Source organism: Gorilla gorilla, chromosome 10 (genome assembly GCF_029281585.2).
Source record: "Gorilla gorilla gorilla isolate KB3781 chromosome 10, NHGRI_mGorGor1-v2.1_pri, whole genome shotgun sequence".
Classification (NCBI taxonomy): Eukaryota; Metazoa; Chordata; class Mammalia; order Primates; family Hominidae; genus Gorilla; species Gorilla gorilla.
The window spans coordinates 118,772,617-118,790,808 of record NC_073234.2 but is presented as its reverse complement, the minus strand read 5'-3'; the positions used below and the strand labels follow the sequence as shown (position 1 = coordinate 118,790,808).

The window sequence follows — 18,192 nt, the reverse complement described above, 5'->3', positions numbered from 1 at the left end:
TATCCATGTTTTTTTGTTTTTAGCTTCCACTTATAAGTGAGAACATGTGGTATTTAGGCTTCTGTTTCTGTGTTAGTTTGCTTCAGATAATGGCCTCCAGCTTCATCCATATTGGTGCAAAAAACATGATCTCATTCTTTTTTATGGCTGCATAGTATTCCACGGTGTATATGTACCACATTTTCTTTATCCAGTCCAACATTGATAGGCATTTGGGTTGACTCCATGTCTTTGCTATTGTGAATAGTGCTGCAAGGAAGACACATGTGCATGTATCTTTATGTTAGAATGATTTATATTCCTTTGGGGGTATATATATCTAATAATGTGATTGCTGGATCACATGATAATTCTATTTTAAGTTCTTTGAGAAAGTGACATACTGCTTTCCACAATGGCTGAACTAAATTACACTCCCACCAGCAGTGTATAAGTGCTCCCTTTCCTCTGCAATCTTGCATCTGTTATTCTTTGACATTTAGTAATAGCCATTCTAACTGGTGTGAGATGGTATTTCATTGTGGTTTTGATTTGCATTTCTCTAATGATTAGTGATGTTGAGCATTTCTTCATGTGCTTGTTGGCCACATGTATGTCTTATTTTGAAAAGTTTCTGTTCAGGTCCTTTGTCCACTTTTTAATGGTGTTGTTTGTTTTTTGCTTGTAAATTTGTTTCAGTTCCTCATAGATTCTGGGTATTAGACCATTGTTGGAAGCATAGTTTGCAAATACTTTCTCCTTTTCTGTAGGTTGTCTGTTTACTCTGTTGATAGTTTCTTTTACTGTGCAGAAGCTATTTAGTTTAATTAGATCCCATTTGTCAATTTTTGTTTTTGTTGCAATTGCTTTTGGTGTCTTTCTCTTGAAATCTTTGCCAAGTCCTATGTCCAGAATGCTATTGCCTAGGTTATCTTTCTGGGTTTTTATAGTTTTAGGTTTTAGAACGAATAGTTTTTGATTTAAATCAAATTGGATCCTTACTTTTGACCTTATTTCATATTACTTATCCAATATCTTTGTAGCTCTTTCTCCTCTTTATTTTCTGTTTTTGCCATTTCAAGGTGACAAAGCTTGATTTAAGAGCCTCCTCTCCCCCACCTTCTGACCCCCTTCCCTATCCCCTGCCTCTCCATTCTTTCACACACTGGCTGTTCCCAGTGCTTGGAATGACTCTCAACCAAGACCTCAAGACCTCACATGGCTACTCCATCTGAGCCTGTGAATCTTTGTTTTCATGTCACCCTGTATGAAAATGTATCACCCTGTGTGAAAATGTATCTCTTATTTTATGTTTTTCATCTTAGCAATAGAAAAATCACCATCCAATCTATTGTAGATATATTTGTTTTTTTTTGTCACTCTCCACTAATATGTCAATTTCGTGAGGGCAGAGACTTCTCCTCTTGTATCCCCACTGTCTAGAATAATATCTAGCATATAGTGTAACTGAATAAGATTTTTTTCAAAGAACAAATAATTAAGTTAATTAGCCTCTTTAATGAATACATAAGAGGAATGTGCATGTAAAGGTAACTAGAGTTAACTGTGATTGTTTTCAGGACTGTTTCATTTAAAGAATAAAGAAACAAAAATATTTTAAAAATATCACTCACTTTAGGGAAGTAAGAGTGCTAGGTGGCATGAATTATTTTGGAGCCATTGACCTAATTTCTTTGTGTGTATTTTTCTCCTCTATCTTACAGCACACCCCTTGTTATGAAAGAACTTCAGTACCCTGCTCCAGATTCATTAATCACATGAAGAATTTCTCTGAATCTCCTAAATTTCGTAGTCTACACTTTCTGAATTTTCCAGGTAAATTAAGACATAATCCCAAGACAGACCAGAGTTTCCAAAGAAACTCTGGAATATGTACAGGTAATAATCATAAAGATTGTATTGAAGAAGAGTTGTGCTATGTTTCAAAATGGCAACAAAAGAGGGAATTCATTGGCTCATGAAGTTAGTAAATCCAAAGATGGACTGGCTTAGGGCATGGCTGGATCCAGTGTTCACCAATAATATCATGATTAATTTCATTTTATTAATTTCCCCATTGTCTTCACTAAGTTGGGTTTGTTTTCAAAAAGGATAGCAATAACATGCCCTGGCAGCTATAGGCATATTCGATTCTTAGAGCTTGTAATTTCAAAAGTACAGAAACCCTCTTCTTTCATTCATCTAGAACAGTCTCTACTGCTTATCCAATGGCTCTGATTGGCCAGGGGTGGTCTTATGTTCACCCCTGGAATCCAGGTAGCTGGGAGAATGGAATACACCAGTCAACATTCGCTACTTCTGTGGCAGGGGAGGTAGGCCACTTGATTGACAGCTGCACTTAAATTACACAAAATGTATGTGTGTGTGAGAGAGAGAGAGAGAGAGAGAAAGAGAGAGAAAGGCAGATAAAGACAGAGAATAGTAGAAGGATGATTTCCCTAAATAAATTGATGTAGGACAAGCAAAAGAACATCATTTTGTGTCAAGCCCAGAAGATATATAATTGTATTAGTTATATTCCCCATAATATTGTCACCATAGATGATTTTGACAACCTGCGACTGTCCATAAACTCCATTTTTAGGACCATTTCGCTGACCTGAAAGGATATATTTAAATGTGCCTGTCCAATTTACTACCTAAGAGATAATGAAGTTTTTAGGACAACTGATAAAGCGGGTAACTGCTACATTTTCATTTGAACAACGCATTATTTTGAATGTGTTTATTCATTCACTTATATTTATATGCTAATAAAATTCATTACATATGTATTCATATCAGGGCCATTGAAAGGTTTTGTTGATTTTATGATGGTTTCAAACTCTTGGAGTAATGTAATTTTAATGAGTTTTTTGAGAGTCACATTGTGGTACACACTCAAATTCTACTTAAAAAGAACCGAAAATTTTTTTGGCGGGGGGAATAATACATTTACATGGTTCAAAAACTAAAAATATAAAGAGGTATATAGTAGACAGTCTTTTTCCTACTTCTGCTCCAATCTGCCTCATTCCCCTTTCTCCCATGGGAAAACACTTTTACTGTTTTCTTGAGAATCCTTCAATATTTTCTGTAAGCAAAAAAGTGTGTTTATGAGCAAATGAAAGTGTACAGGTGAGCAGCAGTATTCTGCACCTCAGTCTTCACTTATCACTGTATCTTGGAGCTCTTCCCACGTCAGTGCATTGAGTGCTTTCTCATTCATTTTTCTTTTTTTTTTCTTTCTTTTCTTTTTTTTTTTTTTTATTTCCATAGGTTTTTGGGGAACAGGTGGTGTTTGGTTACATGAGTAAGTTCTTTAGTGGTGATTTGTGAGATTTTGGTGCACCCATCATCAGAGTATTATACACTGAACCCAATTTGTAGGCTTTTATCCCTCATCCACTTCCTACTATTTCCCCTGAATCCTCAAAGTCCCTTTATCATACTTATGCCTTAGCATCCTCATAGCTTAGCTTCCACTTATGAGCGAGAACATACGATGTTTGGTTTTCCATTCCTGAGTTACTTCACTTAGAATAATAGTCTCCATTCCCATCCAGGTTGCTGTGAATGCTATTAATTCATTCCTTTTTATGGCTGAGTAGTATTCCATCATATATGTATCACGGTTTATCCACCCGTTGATTGATGGACATTTGGGCTGGTTCCACATTTTTGCAACTGTGAATTGTGCTTATATAAACAAGCATGTCCAAGAATCTTTTTCATATAATGACTTCTTTTCCTATGGGTAGATACCCAGTAGTGAGATTGCTGAATCAAATGGTAGTTCTACTTTTAGTTCTTTAAAGAATCTCCACACTGTTTTCCATAGCGGTTGCACTAGTTTACTTTCCCACCAGTAGTGTAGAAGTGTTCTCTTTTCACCACATCCGTACCAACATATATTATTTTTTGATTGTGGCCATTCTTGTGGGAGTAAGGTGGTATCGCATTGTGGTTTTGATTTGGATTTCCCTGATTATTAGTGATGTTGAGCGTTTTTTCATATGTTTGTTGGCCATTTGTATATCTTTTGAGAATTGTCTATTCATGTCCCTAGCCCACTTCTTGATGGGATTGTTTTTTTCTTGCTAATTTGTTTGAGTTTGTTTTAGATTCTGGTTATTAGTCCTTTGTCAGATGTATAGATTGTGAAGGTTTTCTCCCATTCTGTGGGTTGTCTGTTTACTCTGCTGACTTTTCGTTTTGCCACACAAAAGCTCTTTAGTTTAATTAAGTTCTACCTATTTATCTTTGTTTTTATTGCATTTGCTTTTGGGTTCTTGGTCATGAAATCCTTCCTTAAGCCAATGTCTAGAATGGTTTTTCCAATGTTTTCTTCTAGAATTTTTATAGTTTTGGGTCTTAGATTTAACTCCTTCATCCATCTTGAGTAGAATTTTGTATAATGTGAGAGATGAGGATCCAGTTTCATTCTTCTACATGTGGCTTCCCAATTATCCCAGCACCATTTGTTGAATAGGGTGTCCTTTCCTCACTTTATGTTTTTGTTTGCTTTGTCAAAGATCAGTTGGCTGTAAGTATTTAGGTTTATCTCTGGGTTTGCTATTCTGTTCCATTGGTCTATGTGCCTGTTTTTATATTAGTACCATGCTGTTTTGGTGACTATGGCCTTACAGTATAGTTTGAAGTTGGGTAATGTAATGCTTCCAGATTTGTTCTTCTTGCTTGGTCTTGCTTTATCTATGCAGGCTCTTTTTTGGTTTCATATGATTTTTCTAGTTCCGTGAAGAATGATGGCAGTATTTTGATGGGAATTGCATTGAATTTGTAGATTGCTTTTGGCGGTATGGTCATTTTCACGGCATTGATTCTGCCCATCCGTGAACATGGGATGTGTTTCCATTTGTTTATGTGAACTACAATTTCTTTCAGCAGTATTTTGTAGTTTTCCTTGTAGAGGTCTTTCGCCTTGGTTAGGTATTCCTAAGTATTTTATTTTATTTTTGCAGCTACTGTAAAAAGGGTTGAGTTTTTTATTTGATTCTTAGCTTGGTCACTGTTGGTGTTTAGCAGAGCTACTAATTTGTGTACATTAATTTTGTATCCTGAAACTTTGTTGAATTCGTTTATCAGTTCTAGGAGCTTTCTAAAGGAGTCTTTAGGGTTTTCTAACTATACAATCATATCATCAGCAAACAACAACAGGTTTGACTTCCTTTTTACTGATTTGGATGCCCTTGATTTATTTCTCTTGTCTGATTGCTCTGGCTAGGACTTCCAGTACTATGTTGAATAGAAGTGTTGAGAGTGGGCATCCTTGTCTTGTTCCAGTTTTCAGAGGGAATGCTTTCAACTTTTCCTCATTCTGTAGTATGTTGGCTGTGAATTTGTCATAGGTGGCTTTTATTACATTGAGGCATGTCACTTGTATGCCAATTTTGCTGAGGGTTTTAATCATAAGGAGATATTGGATTTTGTCAGATGCTTTTTCTGCATCTACTGAGTTTATCATGTGATTTTTGTTTTTAATTCTGTTTATGTGGTGTATCATATTTATTGACTTGCATATCTTAAACCATTCCTGCATCCCTGGTATGAAACCCATTTGATCATGGTGGATTATCTTTTTGATATGCTGTTGGATCTGATTAGCTAGTATTTTGTTAAGGATTTTTGCATCTATGTTCATCAGGGATATTGGCCTGTATTTTTTTGTTATGCCCTTCCCTTGTTTTCATATTAGGGTGCTACTGGCTTCATAGAATGATTTAGGGAGGATTCCCTCTTTCTGTATCTTGTGGAATACTGTCAATAGGATTGGTACCAATTCTTTGAATGTCTGCTAGAATTCAACTGTGAATCTGCCTGGTTCTGGACTTTTTTTGGCTGGTAATTTTTAAAATATAATTTCAATCTTGCTGCTTGTTATTGTTCTGTTCAGGGTTTCTAGTTCTTCCTGATTTAAGCTAGGAGGGTTGTATATTTCTAGGAATGTATCCATCTCCTTTAGGTTTTCTAGTTTATGTAAGTAAAAATGTTCATGCTAGCCTTGAATGATATTTTGTATTTCTCTGATGTTGGTTGTAATATCTCTCATTTTCTTTCCAATTGAGCTTATTTGGATCTTCTCTTCTCTTGGTTAATCTTGCTAATGGTGTATTAATTTTATTTATCTTTTCAAAGAACCCACTTTTTGTTCATTTATTTTTATATTTCTTTTTTGTTTCAATTTCATTTAGTTCTGTTCTGATTTTTATTTCCTTTTTTCTGCTGGGTTTGGGTTTGGTTTGTTCTTTTTTCTCTAGTTCCTTGAGGTGTGACCTTAGATTGTCTATTTGTGCTCTTTTAGACTTTTTGATATAGGCATGTAAGAGTATAAACTTTCCTCCTTGCATCATATTTGCTGTATCCAGAGATTTTTATGGGTTGTGTCACTATTATTGTTTAGCTCAAAGAATTTTTAAATTTCTGTCAATTTCGTTGTTGACCCAATGGTCATTCAGGAGGAGATTATTTAATTTCCAGGTATTTGCATGGCTTTGAAAGTTCTTTCTGGAGTTGATTTCCAGTTTTATTCTGCTGTGGTCTGAGAGAGTACTTGATATAATGTCAACTTTCTTAAATGTATTGAGGCTTGTTTTGTGGCCTATCACATGGTCTATCTTGGAGAGAGTTCCATGCACTGATGAATGGAATGTGTATTCTGCAGTTGTTGGGTAGAATGTTCTGTAAATATCTGTTAAGTCCATTTGTTCTAGGGTATAGTTTAAATCCATTGTTTCTTTGTTGACTTTCTGCCATGATGGCCTGTCTAGTGCTGTCAGTGGAGTATTGAAATCCTCCACTATTATTTTGTTGCTTTCTATCTCATTTCTTAGATCTAGTAGTAACTGTATTATAAATTTGGGAGCTCCAGTGTCAGGTGCATATATATTTAGGATTGTGATATTTTCCTGTTGGATAAGACCTTTTATTATTACATAATGTCCGTCTTTGTCTTTTTTAAGTGTTGTTGCTTTATTATTTATTTTGTCTGATATAACAATAGCTATTCCTGTTTGCTTTTGGTGTCCATTTGTATGGAATGTCTTTCCACCCCTTTACCTTAAGTTTATGTGAGTCCTATGTGTCAGGGGAGTCTCTTGAAGGCAGCAGATACTTGGTTGGTGAATTCTTATCCGTTCTGCAATTCTGTGTCTTGTAAGTGGAGCATTTATGCAATTTACTTTCAATGTCAGTATTGAGATGTGAGGTACTAATCCATTAATTGTGCTATTCATTGCCTGTATACCTTGGTCTTTTTTAATTGTATTTTTGTTTTATAGTTCCTATGAGATTTATGCTTTAAAGAGGTCCTGTTTTGATGTTTCCAGGATTTCTTTCAAGATTTAGAGCTCCTTTTAGCAGTTTAGTGCTGGCTTGTTAGCGGCAAATTACCTCAGCATTTGTTTGTCTGAAAAAGAGTGTATCTTTCCTTTATTTATGAAGCTTAGTTTCACTGGATCCAAAATTCTTGGCTGATAATTGTTTTGTTTAGGGGGGCTGAAGAAAGGTCTCCAATCCATTCTGGCTTGTCAGGTTTCTGCTGAGAAATCTGCTGTTAATCTGACAGGTTTTCCTTCATAGGGTACCTGGTGCTTTTGCCTCATGGCTCTTATGATTCTTTCCTTCATCTTGACTTTAGGTAACCTAATGACAATGTGCCTAGGTGATGATCTTTTCACAGTGAATTTCCCAGGTGTTCTCTGAGCTTCTTGTATTTGGATGTCTAGGTCTCTAGCAAGGCCGGGGAAGATTTCCTCAGTTATTCCCCCAGATATGTTTTCCAAACTTTTAGATTTCTCTTCTTCCTCAGGAACACCAATATCCTTAGGTTTGGTCATTTAACATAATCCCAAACTTCTTGGAGGTGTTGTTCATTTTCTAAAATTCTTTTTTTATTGTCTTTGTTGGATTGGGTTAATTTGAAAACCTTGTCTTCGAACTCTGAAGTTCTTGCTTCTGCTGTTTTTGATTCTATTGCTGAGACTTTCCAGAAGCTTTTGCATTTCTCTAAGTGTGTCCTTTATTTCCTGAAGTTGTGATTTTTTTCTTACGCTATCTATTTCACTGAGAATTTCTCCCTTCATTTCTTATATCATGTTTTCAATTTCCTTAAATTGGACTTCACCTTTTTCTGGTGCTCCTTAATTGACCTTCTGAATTATTTTTCAGGTAAATAAGGGATTTGTTTTTTGGTTTGGATCCATTGCTGGTGAGCTAGTGTGATTTTTTTGGGGGGTGGTAAAGAACCTTGTTTTGTCATATTACCAGAATTGTTTTTCTGTTTCCTTCTCATTTGGGTAGGCTATGTCAGAGGGAAGATCTGGGGTTCAAGGCTGCTGTTCAGATTAAATTGTTCCATGGGGTGTTCCCTTGATGTAGTACTCTCCCCCTTTTCCTGGCAATGTGGCTTCCTGAGAGCTGAGCTGTAGTGATTGTTACTTCTCTTCTGGGTCTAGCCACCCAGAAGGGCTACCAGGCTCCAGGCTGGTAATAAGGGTTGTCTACACAGAGACCTGTGATGTGAACCTTTTGCAAATCTCTTAGCTGTGGAAACCAGCACTTACTCCAGTGGAGGTGGCAGGGGGGTAAAATGGACTCTGTGAGAATCCTTAATTTTGGTTGTTTAATGCACTGTTTTTGTGCTGGTTGGCCTCCTGCCAGGAAGCGGCACTTTCAAGAGGGCATCAGCTGTGGTAGTATAGTGAGGATCAGGCAGTAGGAGGGGGCTCTAGAACTCCCAGGAGAATATGCTTTTTGTCTTCGGCTACCAGGGTGGGTAGGGAAGGACCATCAGGTTGGGGAAGGGTTAGGTGTGTCTGAACTCAGACTCCCCTTGGGTGAGTCTTTCTGCAGCTGCTGTGGGGGATGGGGGTGTGATTCCCAGGTCAATGGAGTTATATTCCCAGGGAGATTATGGCTGCCTCTGCTGTGTCATGCAGGTAGTCAGGGAAGTGGGGGAAAGCTGGCAGTCACAGGCCTCACCCAGCTCCCATGCAACACAAAAGGCTAATCTCACTCCCACCATAGGTACCAAGTTTGTTTCTAGGCAGTGGGTGAGCAGGGCTGAGAGCTTTCCCTGGACTAGCAGCCTCTCAACTGAGAAAGCACTTAGGGCTTTTGCACCTCCCTGCCTGTTGAGTCAACTGGATTCCCCTCCTCTGAGTTCTGGCCAGGAGATTCCGCATTGGGTTGGAATTGCTACAAAGTTCAGCTGGAGGTTTCCTTCTCCCTGTGATCTTTTCCCAGTACCTCTGGCAGCCCTCCCCAAGGACCCCTGTGAGGCAAGTCAGAAATTGCTTCCCAGGGACCTAGAGAGCCACAGGGCTTTTCCTGCTGCTTCCTCTACCCCTGTATTTCACTCGGCTCTCTAAATTGACTCAGCTCCAGGTAAGGTCAAATCCTTTTCCCTTAATCTAGACCTTCAGGTTCCCCAGTGAGGGTGTGTGTTTGGGGGCAGATAATATCCCTTTCCCACTTTCACAGCTTGGGCGCTCACAGTATTTGGGCTGTCTCCTGGGTCCTGCAGGAGGAAACCACTTTCTTCATAGGGTCTGTGGATTCTTTCGGCTTTCCTGGTATATTTCTGCAGTGGCTCTGGAGTAAAAGTTCATGATATAAGTCTCCACATGCTGCTCTGTCTGTCCCAGTGAGAGCTGCAATCTTGTCCTGCCTCCATACAACATTTTTTTCCCCCAGATCCCTGTTAAAGGCTTGCAGTTGGAAACTCAAACGGTGCAGGAGTATAAACTGGTACTGGAATCCAGAGCCTCATTCATTTTTCTTACAACTTCAGAGTAATATATTTTATGGATATACTTTAACTTATTTAGCTTGTGCCCTTTGATGAGCATTAGTGATTCCCCCAAAGGGCCCAATAAAATCATATGAATTTCATATTTCATGGCTTTGATGGCACATATTAAAAGTTGATTTTGACCTGTCCTGCTTTTGATAGTTTTATGGAAAGAGTAATTTAGGCTTATTTCCAGCCTACTGTGGTAACTCAATAAAAGTAAATGCCAACTTCTTTATTCTTTTAAAAACACAATGGAGGAACAGAGAAAATAATTGCCACTATCACTAGCTGAAAAATATGTGACTTCAAGATTTGGTATACTAGGATCTTGAGAGTTGAGATTATGGGTATAACTTTGAGAAATAACATAGTTTATAATTACATGATTTGCTCTGATAGCCCTAAATTCCTTGATATTTGACTTAGATTTGGAGACATGAAGCCATTAGGCATGCTGGGATTGAGGAGGCACTGATGGGAGGGACTAGGAAGACAATAGAAACCCTCCAGAATGAGGGACTCACTTAGTTGGAGGTAGGAGTCATCCTTAGGACAGATGAGCAGCATTGTGGTTCTGGGAGCCATATCTGGATAGGAGCAGAACCCTGCTAGTAGGTGGTGATTAGGGTTGAGCACCTGGAAATGGAGAAGAGCCATAGCTAGGTTGGTTGCTAGGCAATGGGAACCATTAATTTTTTTTTTTTTTAAGTTTTGCCCCTTCACCCGCTGTCTCTAACTCCTGCTAGATATGATCAAGTTGCATGGGAGTGATGTAATTTGATCATATCTAGCAGCAGTTAGAGACAGTGGTTGAAGAGGCAAGACTGTAGGTAGGAAAACTACTTTTAGAGCTATTACAATCATCTAAGTAAAAAACAACAAGGGCATGGATATGGCAGTAAGGGAAAGGGGATGACTAGGAGGACTACTTAGGAGGTAATATTCACAGGGCAGGATCATGGGTTAAAGCTGAGGATTCAGGGTGAAGGTCAAGTTGGGGAAGGGCTTACATATTCATTAAGTCATTCAACAAAGAACAATCGATCATCTGTTAAATGACTGGCACCATGCTAGTTTCTGGAGACACAGAAGTGAGTAAGAGATGGGTTCCTGCCCTCTTGGAATATGTCTTTTGAGGAAGGCAACAATTAATAACTAAATAATAAATAAGCAAGATTATTACAGATTATAATGAAAGCTATGAAAAAAGAGGTGGATGAATTGTCTCATGCCGCTTCATAATCCACCCCTTCTCTACCCCAGCCCTGACAAATGCTGATTTGTTTTATGCCCTTATGATCTTACCTTTTCCAGTAAGTCATATAAATGAAACTATACAACATGTAATTTCTTAAATCAAACGTCTCATTTAGTGTAATGCATCCTTGTGTATATATATATTCATAGTCCTTTTTATGGCTAAGTGGTCTTCCATTGTATGAATTCACTACAGTTTGTTTATTTGTCAGCTGAAGAATATTTGGGTTGTTTCAGTTTTTGTAAAACTTTTTGGAGAGTTCATTGAGGTGATGAAATGTTCTATAGCTTAATTTTGATAATGGTTACAAATCTGTGTGTTCGATGAAACACATATAGCTGGGAATTAAAAAGAGTGAATTTTACTCTACAAATTACACTTCAATGAACCAGATCTTTAAAAGCTATATACCTTAGACTTCTTTTAAAAGGTAAGAAAAAGATAAAAAAATGGATTATTGAATGAGAATAACCCAAGATTGAAGAGGATTGGGGCCATTTAAGATATGGAGGTCAGGGAAGAACTCTGAAGAATTGACATTTGGCCAGAGAGACAAGATATGTGTATTTATGTGTCTAAAAATTAGAAAAGAGACCAGTGTGGCCAGAAGAAGCAAAAGAGTAGTGTGATTTGAGATTAAGAGTCAAGTAGGGTCCAGACTATGAAGAACTTTCTAGGTTACAATGGGGAGTTTTGGATTTATTCTGGGCTCAGTGGGAGATTATTCAAGATTTTAGGTAGAGCTGTACCACTTCTTATTTACTTTAAAAAATGATCACACTGTTGTTGTTTGGATAATTAATTGTAGGGGGAACAAGTGAGGAAGCAGGGAGTTCACAGTAAAAGTCCAAGTGAGAGATAAAGAAGAACCTGATGATGGTAATGACAGATGGGAGTGAGTGGGTGAAGGATGGAGACAATTTTTAGATGGATAAAACCAGTAAACTTCACTAATGATTAAGATATTTAGATAAGGGTGAGGTAGGCATTCACAATAATTCTTGAGTTTTTTTTTTTTTTTTTTTTTGGTTTGAAACAATATGGGTGATGGTGATGGTACTGCCATTTACTGGGTTGGAGAATTGTTAGGCGAGGACCAGTTTTAGAAAGAAACATATAGAGTAGAATAAGACTTATGTCTTCTATGGACTCAGTCACAAAGTCTGGGGGGTTTTTGGAGATTGCTATCTTGATTAACTTGGATGAATTGCTCTTACTCCTGAAATGGCTTATTCCAGATGCTGCCCTTGAATAACTCCAGTCATCTCATATCCCTGGGATCTCTCTATTCTTCTTAGGACTTGATTAAGTAAAATGCCACAAAGTTGCAAAAATGTCCATGATAATTCATTGGCCTCTTGAATGTCACTCTTCCCATTAAGAGGTGGAGTTTATTTCTCTATCCTTTGGATTTCAGCTTGACCACATGACTTGTTCTGGCTAATGAAACATTAAAACATATTACATAAGTAGGTAATTTAAAAGTATTAGGGTTTGCCCTCTTGCTGATGGAAGCCCTTACATCATTCTATGAATGAGCCTAAGATGATGAGAAACATGGAGTCGTCACCCCAAATGACAGCAGACATGTGAGTGAAGCCCCTACTGTACCAAACAGTCTACCAATTTTTAGACATACAAGGGTGGTCATCCTAAAATATCCAGCTTAAGATGAGCAGACTCAGAGCAGAACACCCCAGTCAACAGACAGAATCTTGGAAAATAATAATTTTAAAAAGTTATGTTTTAGAATAGTTTATTACACAGCAAACGCTAATTGATAACACCACCTAGAGTTTCAGTGGTGGTAACCAACCTCAGGCTTACTGCTGCCTAAATTTATTCTATGAATAACGTTGTTACTTGGCCTTATTTGTAAATGAATGCTACAGCAAATATAGCACCTGGCTGAACTGGCCAATGAAAGGGGTTAAAACTGATCCACAAAAGAAACTTGGAGTTTTTGGTGAAGACTGACTCCATGTTATTCCCTCATCAGTGGAGCATCAGCCCCTCATTTTTCTCTCCTAGTTATGATCGTGATGTCAGATGCCAGGCCCAGTATGATGGCAATGATCAAAGAAGGAGTTTTCGGAGTCCCAAATGGCTGAGCAACTGGGACCTTGCCTGCAGCAGACAGATGGAGCATTCCTCTTATAACATACTTAACTCTTTGGTTAAAAGCAACAAATATGGATTTACTTAAAATAACAAGTAGGGATTAGATTGCTATTTTTGCATTAAAAAAACCACCCCATGTGGCATGAAGAGAACAGAAAATGGAACATTATAAAGCTACATCTCATTTCTTCTTCTTCTTCTTATTATTATTTTTTTATTTTATTATTATTATACTTTAAGTTTTAGGGTACATGTGCACAATGTGCAGGTTAGTTACATATGTATACATGTGCCATGCTGGTGTGCTGCACCCATTAACTTGTGATTTAGCATTAGGTATATCTCCTAATGCTATCCCTCCCCCCTCCCCCCACCCCACAACAGTCCCCAGAGTGTGATGTTCCCCTTCCTGTGTCCATGTGTTCTCATTGTTCAATTCCCACCTATGAGAGAGAACATGAGGTGTTTGGTTTTTTGTCCTTGTGATAGTTTACTGAGAATGATGATTTCCAATTTCATCCATGTCCCTACAAAGGACATGAACTCATCATTTTTTATGGCTGCATAGTATTCCATGGTGTATATAGTATTCCATGGTGTATATGTGCCACTCTACAATGAACTCAAACAAATTTACAAGAAAAAAACAAACAACCCCATCAAAAAGTGGGCAAATGACATGAACAGACACTTCTCAAAAGAAGACATTTATGCAGCCAAAAAACACGTGAAAAAATGCTCACCATCACTGGCCATCAAAGAAATGCAAATCAAAACCACAATGAGATACCATCTCACACCAGTTAGAATGGCAATCATTAAAAAGTCAGGAAACAACAGGTGCTGGAGAGGATGTGGAGAAATAGGAACACTTTTACACTGTTGGTGGGACTGTAAACTAGTTCAACCATTGTGGAAGTCAGTGTGGCAATTCCTCAGGGATCTATAGCTAGAAATACCATTTGACCAGCCATCCCATTACTGGGTATATACCCAAAGGACTATAAATCATGCTGCTATAAAGACACATGCACACGTATGTTTATTGCGGCACTATTCACAATAGCAAAGACTTGGAAACAACCCAAATGTCCAACAATGATAGACTGGATTAAGCTACATCTAATTTCTTCCAGCTGAACAGAAGTTAACAAAGGAGACCATTTTGCCTAATACACCTGAATAGATACAGACATTCTAGTGGGCATGTTTAAAGAGGTTCCTGTTTGTTTGTGACTTAGAATTAAGATCTGAGCTAGAGTAAAAAGTTATGGAGTCATCAGGAGGTGATAAGCAATTCTTGAGAGTGGATGAGATGATCAAGAGAAGGGAGGAGGCATAAAAGGGAGGAAGCTGAGAAGCCATGTGACCTAGAAAGGTAGGGAAGGAACAGAAGCTAACAGGAGGCATTGTTGTTAGAAGCGCCCAGTCAGGAGTTAGACTTTTAAGTTTGAATTCCTAATTAGCCATCGACTTTGGGCTTAATGTCTCTGCACTTTACTTACCTTGAGTTAAAATGAGGATCATGATAATATCTAACTCCTAGGATTTATTGTGAGAGATGAATGTCACAATATAGTTAAAGTCCTTGAAACAATGCCTGGCCCATATTTAATGTTCAGTAATTACTAGCATTATTTTTACTGCATTCAAAGGATTTCAGGAGTTTCAAGAAAAGGGAGAGGATAGTTAGCATCCAATACTAAGGGAGGACAATTAAGAAATGTACTAAGAATGCCTATTTGATTTAACAGCTAGGATGTCTTGCTAAAATTGACAAAAACTGTTTTTCTAGAGTCATGGTGCTCAAACTAGGGTGCTGAGATGTGAGGAATGAGGAGGTGGTAAGGCTATTAGGGATCCAGGCCTAGCTCAACCACTGGCTGTGTGACCTTGTACAAACTGTTTAACCTCTCTGGGTTCATCTCCTTGACTATACAGCAGGAGGAGGTAGAGGAAGAGACTGGATAATCGAATTCCCATTTAATAAATATTCTTCAGTCAACTGATGAGAACCTGGATGGTCAACAAGCAGAATGTTGTAGAAATGATCATCTTCCTTTCAGATGGGAGGGTCAATGACCAGCCAAAATGTAAGACATCTGACTTCTCATTTTCCTTCGTGCTGCTGCCTTCAGAGCCAAATACATACACCAATACAGAAGTATATGCAGACAAGAGTGTACGCATGTATGTGCAAACACACCTACACATACAAACACAAATCACACTCTTCAGAGATCCATATGGTAAGACTGCTCATAAGCAGATTATGCCACAGACCACAGATTTAGCCAACACTTACTGACAACTTGCTATGTGCTGGATGCTCTGCTAGGAGCTGGGTATACACAGACACATTGGTCATGGTGATTTTTCTCAAAGGGGGAATACTCTAAGGACAAGGAAGCAGCTGACAATGAGTTCTATGATACAGTTCAACAAATATTTATTATTTTTTAATTTTTATTTGTAATGGGTACATAGTAATCACACATATTTGAGGGGTACACTGTGATGTTTAATATATGTATTCATTTTGTAATGATACATCAGGGTAATTAGCTTATCCATCACTCAAACATGTATCATTTCTTTGGTGAGAACATTCAGAATCCCCTCTTCTAGTTATTTGATAATATACAATACAATATTGTTAACCATAGGCCAGGCATGGTGGTTCACACCTGAAATCCCAGCACTTTGAGAGACCAACCTGAGAAGATCGCTTCAGCCCAGGAATTTGAGACCAGCCTAGGCAATATAGTGAGACACCATCTCTACAAAACAAAACAAAACAATATTCTTAACTATAGTTACCCTACAGTGTAATAGAATGCTCCAACTTATTCCTCCTATTTATCTATAATTTTATATGCATTTACCAATCTAACAAATATTTATTAAATGCTGACTCTGCACCAAACACTGTTCTGGGTACTGGGGGCAGCTATAGGAAAAATATGGATAAAGTCTTACAGTGTACAATTATTTCTAAAAGGGAGGCCTCACAAACTTTCAGATTTCTGATGAACCGCATTGATTGTTATCAAACAGTTGATCTCAGAATGTTACCTGGGAGGTCTCCCAGCTTCTGGCCTCAGTCTTTGCAGTAGCATAAGGACCATGACTTGGAGAACATGGGCAGTTGGGAGGCTGAAAGGTGAGAGGGGAGCTGAGATCTCTTTTACTTGGGCTAGTCCAATTTCACTTGGAAGCCGTAATTCTCCCTAGAACTGAAAGGCATGTGCTTCTCATGTTTCTAAATGTGCTTTGGGAAGGTTTCTGTGACTGTTATCATACACCATCATTCTACTGGACTAATAGCAGCCTCAGACCAACTCCTTCTTTGAAAAGTCTCACAAATATTGGAGACTGCTGTATTGTAGACCACAAAGGTTTTGTGCAGACGACTCATTGTTGCTTCTCCTAGGTAGAATAAGAAGAGATGAAATGGATTCAAATCATCTTAGTTTGTACACATATACTTCATGCTAGGTTTCAGAATCACATTATAGGCAACGGAAAGCAGTGAAGCCTGATTGAGCCTTGCTGGGTAACTCTCTCTCTCTGATTCCCTGAAGATTTCTTTCTCTTTCTTTGGCATATCCAAAGTCTCCCATTCCTCTCACACTAAAGCTTGTGAGAAACCTTTCAGATGCTGACAGGACTCTTTCAGGTTGCTCACCCCGTGAAGGGCTGGTGGTTCCCACTGGATCCTTGAATATTTCTGCATCATTCTCACCACTGTCTTGCGAAATGTTTGGAGTGGGATTTTTCCATCCCTCCCGTTGGTGAAAACCACTTTTCATGGGTTGACAGAAATTTGCATTTGGGGAGTAGTTTTTAGCTGTTCAGCTTTTGGGGAGAAATGATGCAAATACAAACCCGGGGCTTAGTTCTTGGGAAATTCAGGAAGTGTCTCCCAGAGAGGGAGGGGGAGAAAGACAATTGTCAAAGTGCCTCGCTACTGGCCCTCACATAAACACTCTTTCTCTTTTGTTCCTGCTGGACCCTGAAGAATAAAACTCAAGCACAAAGCAGAAGAGGTACTGGCAAGTGAATGCAGCAGTTTCCTAATCCATGTGGATCAAAACATGCAAGTTTTGATTCTGTAAAGTATCTTCCTTAGCATGCTGGATTAATCACATGGATTAATAAAACACAGTCGCCTCCTCTCACTGGTGCCTTCAAGTCTTTGTACTTGCCCCCCACCCCTTCTTTTTTTTAATCCAGTGGAACTCCATGAGAACAAAAGGGGTGACATTTTCTATGAGTACCATGGCCATCAGTCCATTGGTCCAAACCCTGTGGAAGGTAGGCTCTCTGCATTTCTCAGTGTGCAAAAGTCTTGTTTTGCGCCTTAGGGAAAACTCAAGGTGTCTTTTGGACTCTACATTTTGTGTAGTTTTGCTATGAGTGAAAAGTACCACATTGAGGTTCTTTACTTGCAAACAAAAGCAAAGGCTAAACGAAAGGCATTTAGTACATGGTGATTAGGGCCTTGGTTAGTGAGTATGCATTTGTCTCAACTCTGTTTAGCCTGCTTACCTTTGATAAACCTACACTTCTCTGTTTTTTGGGACACGACCAGTTGGTCTATGTCTAATTCAACCACAGAAACAACTAACATTCCTTGAACTTGACTATGTTCCAGGTATTGTTATGACACTTTTCCTCAAGTGTCCATTTAATCCTCATAAAAAATCCTATGGCATAGTCATATTATTATCTCCATTTTCTGACAAAATAAGTGGTTGCATTGAGAGAATTTAGATCTGGTACCCTTCATAGCCTGTGACTGTAACCCATGCTGCTATTCTTCCATGCCTGAAGCCTGTTTGTTTAAGCCTGTTTAATTGTGCCTTCAACAATTAGATTCATGTTCCCACTCTATGTTTTAATGTTTCTTAGTGCACGGGGACTTTAAAGAGGTAAGATAATATGGTAGATCATTTCCTGTTTCAGCCCACAGTTGCTGTTATTCATTAGTTAGAAAACCCTTATTGAAAGCCTCATA

The 18,192-nt window shown here is 38.3% G+C and overlaps 1 protein-coding gene across 8 annotated transcripts in view; it reads left to right on the top strand.

The window, feature by feature from the left end:
- The window catches only part of C10H12orf42 (chromosome 10 C12orf42 homolog), a 416,673-nt gene that overhangs the window by 131,178 nt on the left and 267,303 nt on the right, over nt 1-18,192 (top strand). For 6 of the 8 annotated variants that reach the window (XM_055357852.1, XM_055357851.2, XM_019038009.4 and 3 more), the window contains one exon: nt 1,704-1,815. In XM_055357852.1, coding sequence (XP_055213827.1) covers nt 1,704-1,815 — 112 coding nt within the window. Of the gene's footprint in view, nt 1-1,703; nt 1,816-2,185; nt 2,313-2,584; nt 2,680-18,192 lie in introns of those variants that run through there. The other 2 variants (XM_019038010.4, XM_019038011.4) reach the window with 2 other exon arrangements.